Source organism: Ranitomeya variabilis, chromosome 2, assembly GCF_051348905.1.
Source record: "Ranitomeya variabilis isolate aRanVar5 chromosome 2, aRanVar5.hap1, whole genome shotgun sequence".
Classification (NCBI taxonomy): Eukaryota; Metazoa; Chordata; class Amphibia; order Anura; family Dendrobatidae; genus Ranitomeya; species Ranitomeya variabilis.
The window spans coordinates 186,741,380-186,755,296 of record NC_135233.1 but is presented as its reverse complement, the minus strand read 5'-3'; the positions used below and the strand labels follow the sequence as shown (position 1 = coordinate 186,755,296).

At 46.2% G+C, this 13,917-nt stretch overlaps 1 protein-coding gene across 3 annotated transcripts in view; it reads right to left on the bottom strand.

The window, feature by feature from the left end:
* PLP1 (proteolipid protein 1) overlaps positions 1–13,917 on the bottom strand; it is a 139,796-nt gene that overhangs the window by 96,221 nt on the left and 29,658 nt on the right. For all 3 annotated transcript variants that reach the window (XR_013221114.1, XM_077283315.1, XM_077283316.1), the window contains exon 2: positions 823–1,009. Coding sequence is in view for 2 of the 3 variants with exons in the window: in XM_077283315.1 (XP_077139430.1) it covers positions 823–1,009 (187 nt within the window). In the remaining variant the exon portion in view is untranslated. The remainder of the gene's footprint in view (positions 1–822; positions 1,010–13,917) is intronic.

The following is a 13,917-nucleotide window of genomic DNA, read 5'->3' as shown; positions in this document are numbered from 1 at the left end:
CTTCTGATTTATTCACGCTGCGGGGCTGGATCTCGGGCAGCGCGGCCGCACAGGCGCAGTCAGCAAGACATCATGCTATCTGCGCATGCCCAAGGCATAAGATAACAGCGCAGCGCCGGGACAGTTGAAAACAACGCTGAGGAGGCGGCGCCAGGCGCCAAGAGGGCATGAGTGACGGCGGTGCTGCGTCTGCATTAGGGGGGAAAGACCTGCCCCAAGGACTGTTTCAAGGTATTTTGGACAAATTGCAAAATCGATTATTTCTGCAGTTACAGCACCAGGAACTAAAAGAGCCACCTTCTCAGAATTTAGCATTACTGCTGCACAAGGTGGCTCTTTTAGTTACAAACGCCTGGGGGGGGGAGACAGGTTCCCTTTAAATGCCACTGTACGTGAGCAGTGATTAACTAAGGAACTGTCTGCCACAACTTGCTGTAATGGTTAATTCACTAAAAAAGTGAAAGAATGACCTGGATGCCTAGAAAACAATATTGGAGGTTTAGAGGATGGGACATTGATCCAGCGCAATAGTCTGATTGCCATATTTGGCATTGGGAAGGGATTTCCTCTAATATGGGCCAAATAGCATCTGCCCCGTGGGTTGTTCCCATCCTCTGACATTTTAGGTTATAGGATGAACTAGAAGTACTTGTGTCTTCTTTGTATCATGAAAGTTTGAAACTATGGAAGCTAAGGCTATAAGAACAGCGGGCACATTACAGTAGCAGTATTTTTTTGCGAGATATCATGAAATCACAGACATTGCAGAGAGCAGGGATTTTGGAATATTCCTGTTCATACAGTTATGATGGAGATACTCACACGTGAATTAGATATTCGTACTCCTGGTAGTTCTTGGAGAAGTAGGTCTCAATTAGTTTTTCAGTTCCACTAAGAGCTTCGTGGCCACATCCACAAAACAGGGCAACCCCGGCAAAACAAAGGACAGTGGCAATGACTGAAGCAACTGGGACTCCGACCATACAACGAACGCAACCAGCGTGCCAACCTGCAATCAAGACGGTAAATTACATTAATGTGGAAATCACACTTAAAGATTACACATTGAAATTAAACCACAATTCCCGCTGTCCAGTTCTTTACATTAAAGGTGATGTCTGGTCACAGTTGCGGGATAGGTCATCACAATGACATTGGTGGTGGTGCGACACCCGACATCCCCAACAACGAACTGTTACAATGTATTATCTAAGCTGTCAGTGTTTTATAGGCTGAACAGTATAACAGACATGGAGGCTGTTAGCAACGCATTGGCAGCCAGTGATTGCACTGGGGTGTGGCGGGTGCAGATGGGATCACAGACAGTGATCTGTCTCTAACTTCTCTCAAGCTGCTGTTACTATTCACAGGAGCATCTGAGGAGGTAAAGTGCTGGGATATGAGCACATGGTGTATGACAGTCGGCTCCTGCTGCAGATCAGATGACACGTGTAATAGAGTGCAAGGTTGATATTGTCACCATGGAACAGACAGACCAACTGTTGAGGGGAATTTATTAACAGGAGTAAGATTCTCCTCGCAGGGAGTAAACGGGGTTAACAGAGATAAAGCAAACAGTAAACAGTTAAGCGGAATCGAAATGGTTAACGAGTGTTCTTGTAACTTATCAGTCCAGGGAGGTCCTGACTGGGGGGTCCTTATTCCAATGTGGGTACAGTCACCAGCAGCGCTTGAGATCCTGAAGTCTCTCCTCTGTCTCCTGGGAACTGGAGACTCCGGGGTTAAGTCTTTGCAGTCTTTTCTCCCAGTGAAGTTGGAAGCAGCACTCTGCGTGACCAGGCAGTGGCTTTTACAATGTAAATCTATGGAATGTCAGAGTGAGGCTCTATAGACTTTCATAGAAAAAGGGACTTCAGTCTCACACATAGAGTTAGCCGGATAGTCTCAATACAATAAAAAAAAAATATTCATGGGAAAGCTTCTTTAAGTCTATTTTAGGGAAAGCGTCAATCAGTGGAAATAATGAGAAAATCCTCTGACAGTTGTTTTAAAATGGTAAACTTGTAACCCATTGTCACGATAATGCCAACAATGTCATAATGTGAGATTAGTCTAGAAAGTACCATGTCACACAAACGCTGCAGATTCGACCCCCCTTCCAGCTTCCACTGCATTTGCTGGTATAGACACAAACCCCTGTGACAATACACTGTGCAACTTGAGACTAGTGTGCAGTAGCCCCTCCCACTAAAAGGAATGCCTTTGTCTCCAGACTCCAAGAAGGTAACTATCAGATCAGTGTATATCATTACTCAGCCCCTTAGTGATGTCACGACCATTGTGCTTCAGTTTTGGTCCAGGAAAGGAGCTAAGAACAGCTCAACAAAAGCTTTGCTCATGCACCGGGATGTATCTGCACAGCACACGGCTGCCATGATGATGCCATGATATAACACTATGTAAGCAGCTTTCAATGTTAATCCTATTTTATTTTGTAATCTGCACTGTACACATGAATTCATCTCCTTTATATCTTTAATATTTCTGTAAATACTGCCTTTTCCGAAGTAAAATATATAATTTTACTAAGCTTGTCTCTTCTGCTCTATATGAATTGTGTCCTTGGAGGTGAATTACGCTACTGATTTGGGTTGGCTCCAGACCCATTAATCGGAGCTGGTGGCAGCATACCTTGTCCTGTGCAATCGGGCATCTCTGCAGTGACCGGCGGCGTTGTTAATTATTGCTCCCGCCTGTGTGGGAGTAGTTATATCGCTCTCGCTGCAGTGTGCCCAATAGCCAGTACACAGTAGGCAGCCTTTCTGGCGACTAATTACCCTAGGTGCAGTACCTAGTCTGACCTGAGGGTAAAGGGGGTGCCAGAGAGCTGCAAGTTCCAAACCGGAACTGGGAAGTGGGATATAGATAAATCCCATTCAGAAGGAACCAGGGGCAACCAAAAACCCCCTGTTCGTGACAAATTGGCGTGAGCGGTGGGGACGATAAACATATCCTCCTGACATACTGCTGGGATCCGTGACATAGTGTTGGCAGCACGGTGTGAACCATGACACCCATAATGTGTGTTTTCTATAAAAATGCATAGATATGTAATATGAAGCTGTGATAAGATGTAATAAGAAGCAGTGTGGATGCACCATTAATGAGGAGAGACTTCCATCTGCTGACCAGAAGAAATTAAGTGGAACCAAAGTGTGCTTGAAGATTTGCAGGGAGAGCAACTTCACCTACTGAGCCTGATTAGGTGACACATAGGAAGGACTTCCATAATATAAAAGACCTGAATGCCCAACCAGTGAAGATTTGGCGCCAGAGAAGAGAGTGGCGCAGACATGCTCCAAGGATGTCGCTGAGGCCAGCATAAGAGGCCTCAGCAGAAAGTCGACGCCATCAAAGTGTCAACCATCACCTGATAAGGTCAGGATCCTGCTAAGGAGGACTTCCACTGGCTGGACTGCTGTTTTGTTTCAAGATCATAGGGATACACCAAGATACTTCCCCTGTGATGACTTTTGATTAAAAAAAAAATCAGGGTCACATCCCCTTACTTGTCCGACCTAGCCCCCTGCAACTTCTCCTTAGTCCCAAGGATGAAGAAAAACCTAAAGGGAAAGCATTTTCAGAACGTAGTCGACATTATGAGAAAATAGTTAGTGGCACTTAACAGCATTAGTTCAGAAGAATATAAGAAATGTTTCCAACAGTGGAAAAACCATTTGGACAAGTGCATACCATCTAATGGACAGTATTTTTAAGGGGATTAATGTTTTTAAGATGTTGTTTTCAATAATAAAAAAATATATATTTTTGGTACCGCATCATATCTCCTATGTGATGTATATACAGCAGTCTGTCTCTTATGTGGTGTATGCAGTAGTTTCATGTCTCATGTGATGTACACACATCAGTTTCATATCTTGTATGTGATGTATATACAGCAGTCTGTGTATCCTATGTTATGTATACCCAGCTATCTCATATTTCCTATGTAGAGTAATGTAAACAGCAAGTTTCAAGCAGTATCCTATGTAATTGATGCTGAAATAAGGCAGACGTGGCACTCACCCGAAATATGCTGCAATCAATGTCCTTTATTTATCTTCATACAAAGGTGGACATTAGTGGAGAGGTGGCAAGCGAAGGAGAGGGTGCGGGGAGTGAGGACAGGATGACGACCGTTTCGCGCAAATGCGATTCTACGGGTCCAGGTCCTATGTAATGTATACAGCAGTCCCAGTGTGTCCTATGTCATGTAAATAGCACAGTCTCAGTGTATACCATGTGATGTATACAGCAGTCTCATGTCTCCTATATAATATATATTCAACAGTCTCAGTGTCTCCTATGTGCTGTATACTGCAGTCTCAGTGTTCCCTATCTGATGTATATAGCACTCAGTGTGTCTTATGTGATGTATATACAGCAGTCACAGTGTCTCCTATGTAATGTATACCCAGCTATCTCATATTTCCTATGTAGAGTAATGTAAACAGCAATCTCAGTGTCTCTTATGTGATGAATACACAGCAATCCCAGTTTCTCCTATGTGAGGTATACAGCAAAGTCTCAGTGTATCCTATGTGACGTAAACAGTAGTATCACTGTCTCCTATGTGATGTATAAATAGCAGTTTAAGTTTATCCTAGTAGATGTATACAGTAGTTTCAATGTATCCTATGTAATGTTTACAATAGTCCCAGTGTGTCCTATATCATGTAAATAGCAAAGCCTCAGTGTATACCATGTGATGTATAAAGCAGTCTCATGTCTCTTATATAATGCATATTCAACAGTCTGTCTCCTATGTGCTGTATACCGCAGTCTCAGTGTTTCCTATCTGATGTATATAGCACTCAGTGTGTCTCTTATGTGATGTATATACAGCAGACAGTGTCTCCTGTGTAATGTATACAGCAGTCCCAGTGTATCCTATGTGATGTATACATCAATTTCAGTGTCTCCAATTTGATGTAAACAGTAGTATCAGTGTCTACTATGCAGTGTATATATAGCAGTCTGTTTCTCCTATGTGATGTGTACTAGTCTGTTTCCTATCTGATATACAGTATAATAGTCTGTGTCTCTTATGTGATGTATATACGGAAGTCAGTGTTTCCTATGTGATGTATACAGCAGTCTCAGTGTATTCTATGTGATGTATATACAGCAGTCCCAATGTTGCATACGATATATAAATCAGGTATGGATCAGTGCCAGCTTTCAATCACCTATGATTAATGCCAATAATTAGATATGCCATACGCTCTGCTTGCCTGTCTGCTATCCATCTTTTACACAATTCGGGTTTTGCCAGTCTCGTAGATGCACGCTAACCCAAGTATCTACTCTCTTCATCATGTCATGTAGTACTGCTTCTGCCAGGGCTGCCATTGCTGGCAGAAGAATCTCCATGCTTGCCCCATCATATTCTTCCACATTGCAGCTCCTACCAAAGCACAGCCATGCCAGGCACACATCTCCTTGCTGCACACATATGTTAGGCTACTTTCACACTTGCGTCGGTACAGGGCCGTCGCAAACCGTCGGCCCGACGGACAGTGTGTTAAATGTAGCACAACATGGGCAGCGGATGCAGTTTCAGAACCCATCCGCTGCCCATTGCGATGAGCAGGGTAGAGGGAGCGGAGTTTCGGCCGCACATGCGCAGTCGAAAATGGAGGACACGATGCTCAAAAAAAGTTACATGTAACTTTTTTTGTGCGTCGCGGCCGCCAAAAGCATGACACGACGGATGCGACGTGTGGCCATGCGTCACTAATGCAAGTCTATGGAGAAAAAACGCATCCTGCGGGCAACTTTGCAGGATGCGTTTTTTCTCCAAAACGACACATTGCGACGTAGCCCAAATGACACAAGTGTGAAACTAGCCTTACACTTATAGTGCTATACCGTACTGCTGCTGCCGGAGCTGCCATTGCTGGCCCTACATGATGATGATGATTCTGAGAAAGGTCAGGAATCAGCGCAGAACTACACGGGAAGACATTGTCTTTGACCTGAAGAAAGCTGGGACCACAGTCTCACACATTACTGTTAGCAACACACTATGCCGTCAAGGTTTAAAATCCTACAGGGCATGCAAGGTCACCTTGCTCATGCCAGCACATGTCCAGGCCTGTTTGAAGTTCACTAATGACCATCTGGATGATCCAGAGAAGGCATGGGAGAAGGTCATGTGGTCAAATGTGACCAAAATAGAACTTTTTAATATCAACTTCACTCACTGTGTTTTGAGGAAGAAGAAGGATGAGTTTAACCCCAAGAACTCTATCCCAACCATGCACCATGGTGGGGAAACATACTTTAGGGATGCTTTTCTGCAAAAGGGACTGGACAACTGCACCATATTGAAGGGAGGATGGATGGGGTCATTTATCGTGAGATTTTCACCAACAACATCCTTCCCTCAGTAAGAGCATTGAAAATGGGTCGTGGCTGGGTCTTCCTGCATGACAATGACCCAAAACACACAGCCAGGGCAACTAAGGAGTGGCTCTGTAAGAAAAATTCAGAATCCTGGAGTGGCCTAGCCATTAGAGATGAGCGGTGTTCGAGTCAAACTGTTTGCCAATTTCAAATTCGAGATGTTTTGGGTGGTGTTCGAGTCGTTCGTCGAACTCGAACAATTTGCTTAAAATTCGGCTGTTCGAGTTTCTGTTCGATAACTGTTCATTCACCAAAAGCCTAACTTGATTTGCACATTAAAACTGTTATCATTGTTAATAGACTGTTTCAGTGTATAATGGGCGGGGCATAGATCTGTGCTGAAATAATGCCGATCTCCATTTTTTTTTTCTTTCCCGCATTTACAGTGCAGTCTCTCAGCCTATCAGCAGTGCACATACACACACACAGCAATGTGCATGTGATGCACACAAGCAAGGGCATGTCACATGGCCTCCTTGCCCTATAAGAACCAGCCATTTTCCCCATCGCCACCATTTCCTCACTGCTGCCGCTTAGTGTTAGACGGCACCGCTGCTGCTGTGGGCGCTATACAGACTGAGAGTCTTTTTTGGGAGCGAATTTACAGAGATATAGGTTTAGGGAGTCGGGACTAGTTGTAATATCAGCCCTTTTCAGAGTAGGTTACAGCAGTTCCTAGCACTTTTTGCCAGGCAGGTCTGAGCCAGTGCTGTGCAAGTGTTTGTCACAGCATTTGATGTAATCTAGCTCAGCCAATCCTTTTGGGATAGTAGCATTTTCTGGTAGTCATCTGAGTAGCCCGCCTGTGAAGCTAGCTACACCGCCTGTGTATCTAAATTTTTACTGCATCTAACTCAGTAAATAGTTTTGGGTCTAGGAGCAGTGTCTGCACGCCTGTGTATCTAAATTTTTACTGCATCTAACACAGTAAATCATTTTGGGCTTAGTAGCAGTGTCTGCACGTCAGCGGAGTAGTCCACCTGTGAAGCTAACTACACCGCCTGTTTATCTAAATTTTTACTGCATCTAACACAGTAATTAGTTTTGGGCCTAGGAGCAGTGTCTGCACGTCAGCGGAGTAGCCCGCCTGTGAAGCTAACTACACCGCCTGTGTATCTAAATTTTTACTGCATCTAAGGCTGGTTTCACATTTGCGTTTTTTGCCGCTGCGTTTTAGCGCAAAAAAACGCATGCGTTTTTTTTCCTATATTTAACATTAAAAACGCATGCGGTTTTTTTGTATGCGTTTTGCCGCATTTGACGACGCATGCGTCGTTTCTATGCTTGCGTTTTGTTGAGGCGTTTTTTGCTGCAAAAAAACATATTGCTGTCTATGTAAACGCATGCGTTTTTAAGCACATGCGTTTGGTTGCGTTTTAAACGCATGCGTTTCAATAGAAGAAAACTAGAATACACACTGATAAGCCACCCCCCACCATCAAGGTGATAAAGGGATCCAAACCCTAACCCTATCCCTAACCCTAGGGATCCAAACCCTAACCCTACCCCTAACCCTAGGGATCCTAACCCTAACCCTAACCATAGGGATCCTAACCCTAGGGGTCCTAACCCTAACCCCAACCCTAGCTATTTCTATTTATAGTGGGTTTTCTAGATGATTTTGATGATTGGCAGCTGTCATACACTTCTCAGCATGCGTTTCAAAAAGGCAAACGCAGGAAAAAATGCATGTAAACGCGTTAAAACGCCGCATTTTTTTTTACCGCATGAGAAAACGCATGCGTCTAAAAAACGCAGCGTTTGCACGCGTTTACATGCGTTTTTTTCACCTCCTGCGTTTGCGTTTTAAACACTGTGTTTTTAAACGCAAATGTGAAACTAGCCTAACCCAGTAATTAGTTTTGGGCCTAGGAGCAGTGTCTGCACGCCTGTGTATCTAAATTTTTACTGCATCTAACCCAGTAAATCCTTTTGGGCCTAGTACCACAGTTTGGCCACTCAGTTCTGCACGGTTTTCATCCTTCGGTTTTTGTGCCAACAATTACAGATACAGAGTTGCCAATTTGTTAAGCACCAAAATGAGTGGCAAAAGGCCTGCTGCTGGTGGAAAGGGGAATAGGCGTGTTGGAAAGGGAAAAAAAGGTTGTGTCCGCGGGGTAGGTGGTAAAGCAACAGTAACATCTGCAGAAGAAAGACCATCTTCCAGCCAAAGTAAGATGTCTACTTCTTTTCGTGGACAATCTGATATGATCGACAAAAATTCCAGATGAGGCACAAAAACAGCAGGCGCTTGAACGGATATCAAGTGGTCGTTCAAGTGGGCTCTCCTCCATGTCAACTTCAACATCACAACTATTCCAGTCCTCAGAGTTGTCACCCCAATCGCACTTGCTTCCTCACAGCTCCCACGTCTCCAGCCCCCCGTCTGAGTATGGGGTAACAGATGGTTGAGTCTGCAGAGCTGTTTACTCATACTATAGCCTGGGAATCAGAGGTCTGCTGCAGAGCTTCTGTGAATCCAGACAAGGAAATGATCTGCACTGATGCCCAGAATCTTTGTGAGTCGGATCCAGGCCCAGATGAAGAAGGTTCTGAGCATAATGTAGACCCTCGTTCCCACACTGTAACTCCTGTTGGTGGAGACAATGAGGAAGATGATAATGAGACTGAGATACCTGATTGGAACGAAAACTTGACTTTTCGGTCAGGGCAGGAAGAGGTTGGCTCTGAGGACGAAGGATGTGAGAACACACAGGATGATGATGACGAGGTTGGAGACCCCACTTACTGTCAACCCACAGTCCGCCAGTCCATGAGGTCAGCAGAGGAGGTGGAGGAGGATGCTAGTGACAAGGAGGTTAGTGTCATGTCGGACGCTGTTCAGACCAGGTCGTTCGACAGACAGCGGTAATTCCGCTTTTGACCACTATTTGCTCATTGGCGTCGGCTAGGTTTTGTCCAGCTGTTCCAGGGTTAATTTACCTGATCCTCGGATTGGAAGCTGGGCCATGCCCATGGCCTTTAAATAGTTCTCTGGATCATTGGGCGTCGCCGATTATAGCTTCTGTCTTGTGCGTTGTTATCTCGGTCCGGAGTGGAGAGCTGGTTGTTGGAGATTCGTTGCTGGTGGTGTATTTTCCTTAGTCTTATTTACTCCTTCCTATATTTGTATTTATTTTGCCCTGCACATTTATAGTGTATTCCTGAGTGACTGCGGCGTGGTGTATATTTTCCTTTATCCTTGTCTGTGCTAACTGTGGGTATTGGTGTATTACCTCTTCACTGGGTGGTGGGCGGTTGGTGTCAGCCTAGGGTTGAAACAGGAGACAGGGTGAGGGTCGAGGCCTAGACATGCACACCATCAGTGTAAACTCTAGGTAGAGGGTCAGTCAGGATTTCCCTAGTCTGAGGGAAATTGCAGGGGCCCGGGTTATTAGCTCTCGCTCACCTAGTCTCCCCGTGACATTATAATCGGCCCAACAAAAAAGAAAAAAAAGGGGTTTCTCTTTTTTTTTTTTTCTTGTCATGGATCCCATGACTTCCATAACCCGCCAGTTGGAGGCGCTGTCCCTACAGGTCACTGAGTTGAGGGGGGCAGTTCAGCAACAGGGACTAGCAGTATCTAATGTGCAAGCTGGAGCGACAGGAAGAGTTGCTGAGCCTAAATTCCCTTTGCCTGAAAAATTTGCTGGGGAACGCAGTGAAGCTTGCAAACTATATTTCCGTATGCGCCCGATCTCCTCGGGTAATGAGGCTCAGCGTGTGGGCCTGGTGTTGTCATTGTTAAGCGGGGATCCCCAAGCATGGGCGTTTTCTTTGCCATCTGATTCTGCTGCATTTGACTCTGTGGAGTGTTTTTTTTCTTCTCTTGGGAAAATCTACGATGAACCTGACAGAATGGCTCTAGCAGAATCTAAGATACGCACTATTCGCCAGGGGGAGCGAGTCGCAGAGGATTACTGTTCTGAATTTCGTCGCTGGGCGATCGATACACAATGGAATGATCCAGCATTGCGGAGTCAGTTTATTCATGGGGTTTCTGGAAGGGTTAAAAAAGCCCTTCTGATGTACGAGACTCCTGCTTCTCTAGATTCCGCTATGAGTCTGGTTGTCCGCATTGATCGCCGTTTGCGTCAGGGGGAGCATGAGACACCGCCTATGGGAGAGGGTTTGGGTTCACGTGAGGTTGCTGCAGGTGAGCCCACGGAACCTATGCAAATCGCAGGGGTATCACATGTTAAGAATCGAGCCCCTGAGCTCAGGAAGCAGGGAGCCTGTTTTTACTGTGGTAAAACTGGTCATGTTATTAACATCTGTCCTCTGCTGTCTAAGAAAAACGCAACGGCGGAAAACTTCTAAGCTCAGATGGTGTGGAGGAGACCAATCTGAGCTTATGTATATCCTCCATGGTGGTTTCTCAATGCATGCTCCCTGCTAAGGTTTTTATCGCTGGCAGTGAGCTGCCAATTACTGTTTTTGTGGATAGTGGTTCAGCCACAAATCTCATTGATGAAGATTTTGCGCGCACAGCAGGTTTTAGGATTGAAAAACTGTCTCATCCTATCCGTGTGGTCACCATCAATGCTGCTCCTCTCTCTCAGGGGGAGATTACTGAATTTGTGGCTGAGGTTAAACTCCACATTGGGGTTCTACATTCCGAGCAGGTTACATGTAAGGTGCTCAGGAATCTTCCTGCTCAGATGGTTTTGGGTTTTCCTTGGTTGTCCATGCACAACCCGGTAATTGACTGGAAAACTCAGGACATAGTTCAGTGGAGCGAGTTCTGCCAGGAGAATTGCCTGGCCACATGTTTGGCTGCGGTGACTTCAAGCGTTCCGGAGTCACTTCAGGATTTTGTGGATGTGTTCTCTGAAAAGGGTTGCTCAGAGTTGCCGCCACATCGTCCCTATGACTGTTCTATCAGGTTTAAACCAGGGGCCAAGTTGCCTAAAGCAAGGATGTTAAAATCTCCGGTCCGGAGAGACAAGCGTTAAAAGATTATATTGCTGAAAGCTTGAGCAAAGGGCACATCAGGCCGTCATCCTCGCCGGTGGCAGCAGGGTTCTTCTTCGTGAAGAAGAAAGATGGCGGATTACGCCCGTGTTTGGATTTCAGGGAGTTGAACCAGATTACGGTTCGTGATCCATACCCTATGCCACTGATACCAGATTTGTTCAACCAGGTGGCGGGTGCTAAGTGGTTTACCAAGCTTGACCTCAGGGGGGCGTACAACCTCATAAGAGTCCGTCAAGGTGATGAGTGGAAAACGGCTTTTAATACCCCTGAGGGTCATTTTGAAAATTTGGTGATGCCTTTTGGGTTGACTAACGCACCTGCAATGTTCCAACATTTCATCAATGATATGTTCTCGCATGTTTTGGGGAAATTCGTTATCGTGTACCTAGATGACATCCTCATATATTCTTGCGACCGTGCTGCTCATTTAGATCATGTCAGGCAGGTGTTACAGCTTCTCAGAGAGAATAAGCTGTATGCTAAACTTGAGAAATGTGTATTTTCTGTTCAAGAGTTGCCTTTCTTGGGTTATATTGTGTCTGCTTCTGGTTTTAAAATGGACGCCGCTAAGGTGCAAGAGGTGCTGCATTGGGAACGTCCTGATAACCTGAAAGCACTTCAGCGGTTCCTTGGGTTTTCTAACTACTATAGGAAATGTATCAAGGATTTTTCTATCATTGCTAAACCGCTAACTGACATGACTAAAAAGGGTACCAATTTCTCCGTTTGGCCTGAGGCTGTTGTGCGCGCATTTGAATCTCTTAAAAACAGTTTTGTTTCAGCCCCCATTCTTGTGCAGCCAGACGTATCAAAACCCTTTGTTGTGGAAGTCGATGCGTCTGAGGTTGGTGTGGGGGCGGTACTATCTCAAGGCTCATCTTTGAGTGGTTTGCGTCCGTGCGCCTATTTCTCCAAGAAACTGTCGTCCGCCGAACGTAACTACGATATCGGCAACAGGGAGTTGTTGGCAATCAAGCTGGCCTTTGAGGAATGGCGACACTTCTTGGAGGGGTCGGTACATCAGGTTACTGTTATTACCGATCATAAGAATCTGCTGTATTTGGAGTCAGCCAAGCGTCTGTCCCCCAGGCAGGCTCGCTGGGCATTGTTTTTCACGCGGTTCAATTTTGTGGTCACTTACAGACCTGGGTCTAAAAACACTAAGGCGGATGCTCTGTCCAGGTGTTTTCCGGGGGGTGAACCTCGGGAGGATCCAGTACCCATCCTCCAAAAGGGTGTTGTGGTTTCGGCTCTCACTACCGAGGTTGAGGCTGAGATTGCCGAGGCTCAGGAGGAGGTACCATCTGAGCTTCCCATCAACAAATCTTTTGTACCGCTTCATCTCCGCCTAAAGGTTTTGGCGGAGCATCATGATGCTGTCCTGGCTGGCCACCCAGGGGTTAGAGGTACCTTGGAGTTGGTGTCACGTCGGTTTTGGTGGCCCAATATCCGACAGGATGTGGTCTCATACGTGTCAGCTTGTACCACGTGCGCTAGGGCTAAGACGCCCGGCTCCCATCCTGTTGGCACACTACTTCCTCTTGAAGTACCTAGTAAGCCATGGACGGAAATCTCCATGGATTTCATCACTGATTTGCCCTCATCAGCTGGGAACACGGTCATCTTGGTGATTGTTGATCGGTTTTCAAAAATGTCGCACTTTGTGCCTTTGCCTTCGTTGCCTAACGCTAAGACTCTGGCTCAGGTATTTGTGCAGGAGGTGGTCAGACTTCATGGGGTTCCGTCTGACATGGTGTCTGATAGGGGGTCTCAGTTTGTGGCAAAATTTTGGAGAGCATTTTGCTCACGGCTGGGGATCAAGTTGTCTCATTCTTCGGCGTTCCATCCTCAGTCAAATGGTCAGACTGAGCGTATGAACCAAAATTTGGAACAGTACTTACACTGCTTTGTCTCTGATAACCAGGAGGAGTGGTCTACCTTTCTTCCTTTGGCTGAGTTTGCCATCAATAATCACCGCCAGGCAGTAGCGTAGCTACCAGGGGGGCAGAGGGGGCGGTCGCCCCGGGCCCTGTGCTCTGAGGGGGCCCACCCGGAGCTACGCTACTGTCAGGGCCGGCGTTAGGGGCCCCTGCCTCCGGTCAATGATTATCTTTCATTTCCCCTGCGTTTGTACTGTGTATGTAGCTAAAGTAACATGCACGGTACAAACACTCACAGGGAGTCAGCAGAGAGAAGAGAAGGCCTCCAATCAGAGTGCAGGGAGTGAGTCATGTGATCGCTCTCCTGCAGTCTGTGGAGGAGAGGGGGAAGGGAGGTCACTCACCACTCACCCAATCCCGGCTGAGCGCGCTCTGCTCAAAGCTCCTGTGCTGCAGAGAAGTGATCAGCTCGAGCAGCAGCAGCAGCAGCAGCAGCAGCCGGGGGCGCAGGGGGTCTCTGCCTGTGACTGTGAGCTGAGCTCACTGCCTGCACATGATGTCTGCAGCATCTGACTTGGAGGAGCCTGAGGAGCAGCCCCCAGGACCAGAGGACACTCTCCACACAGCATGA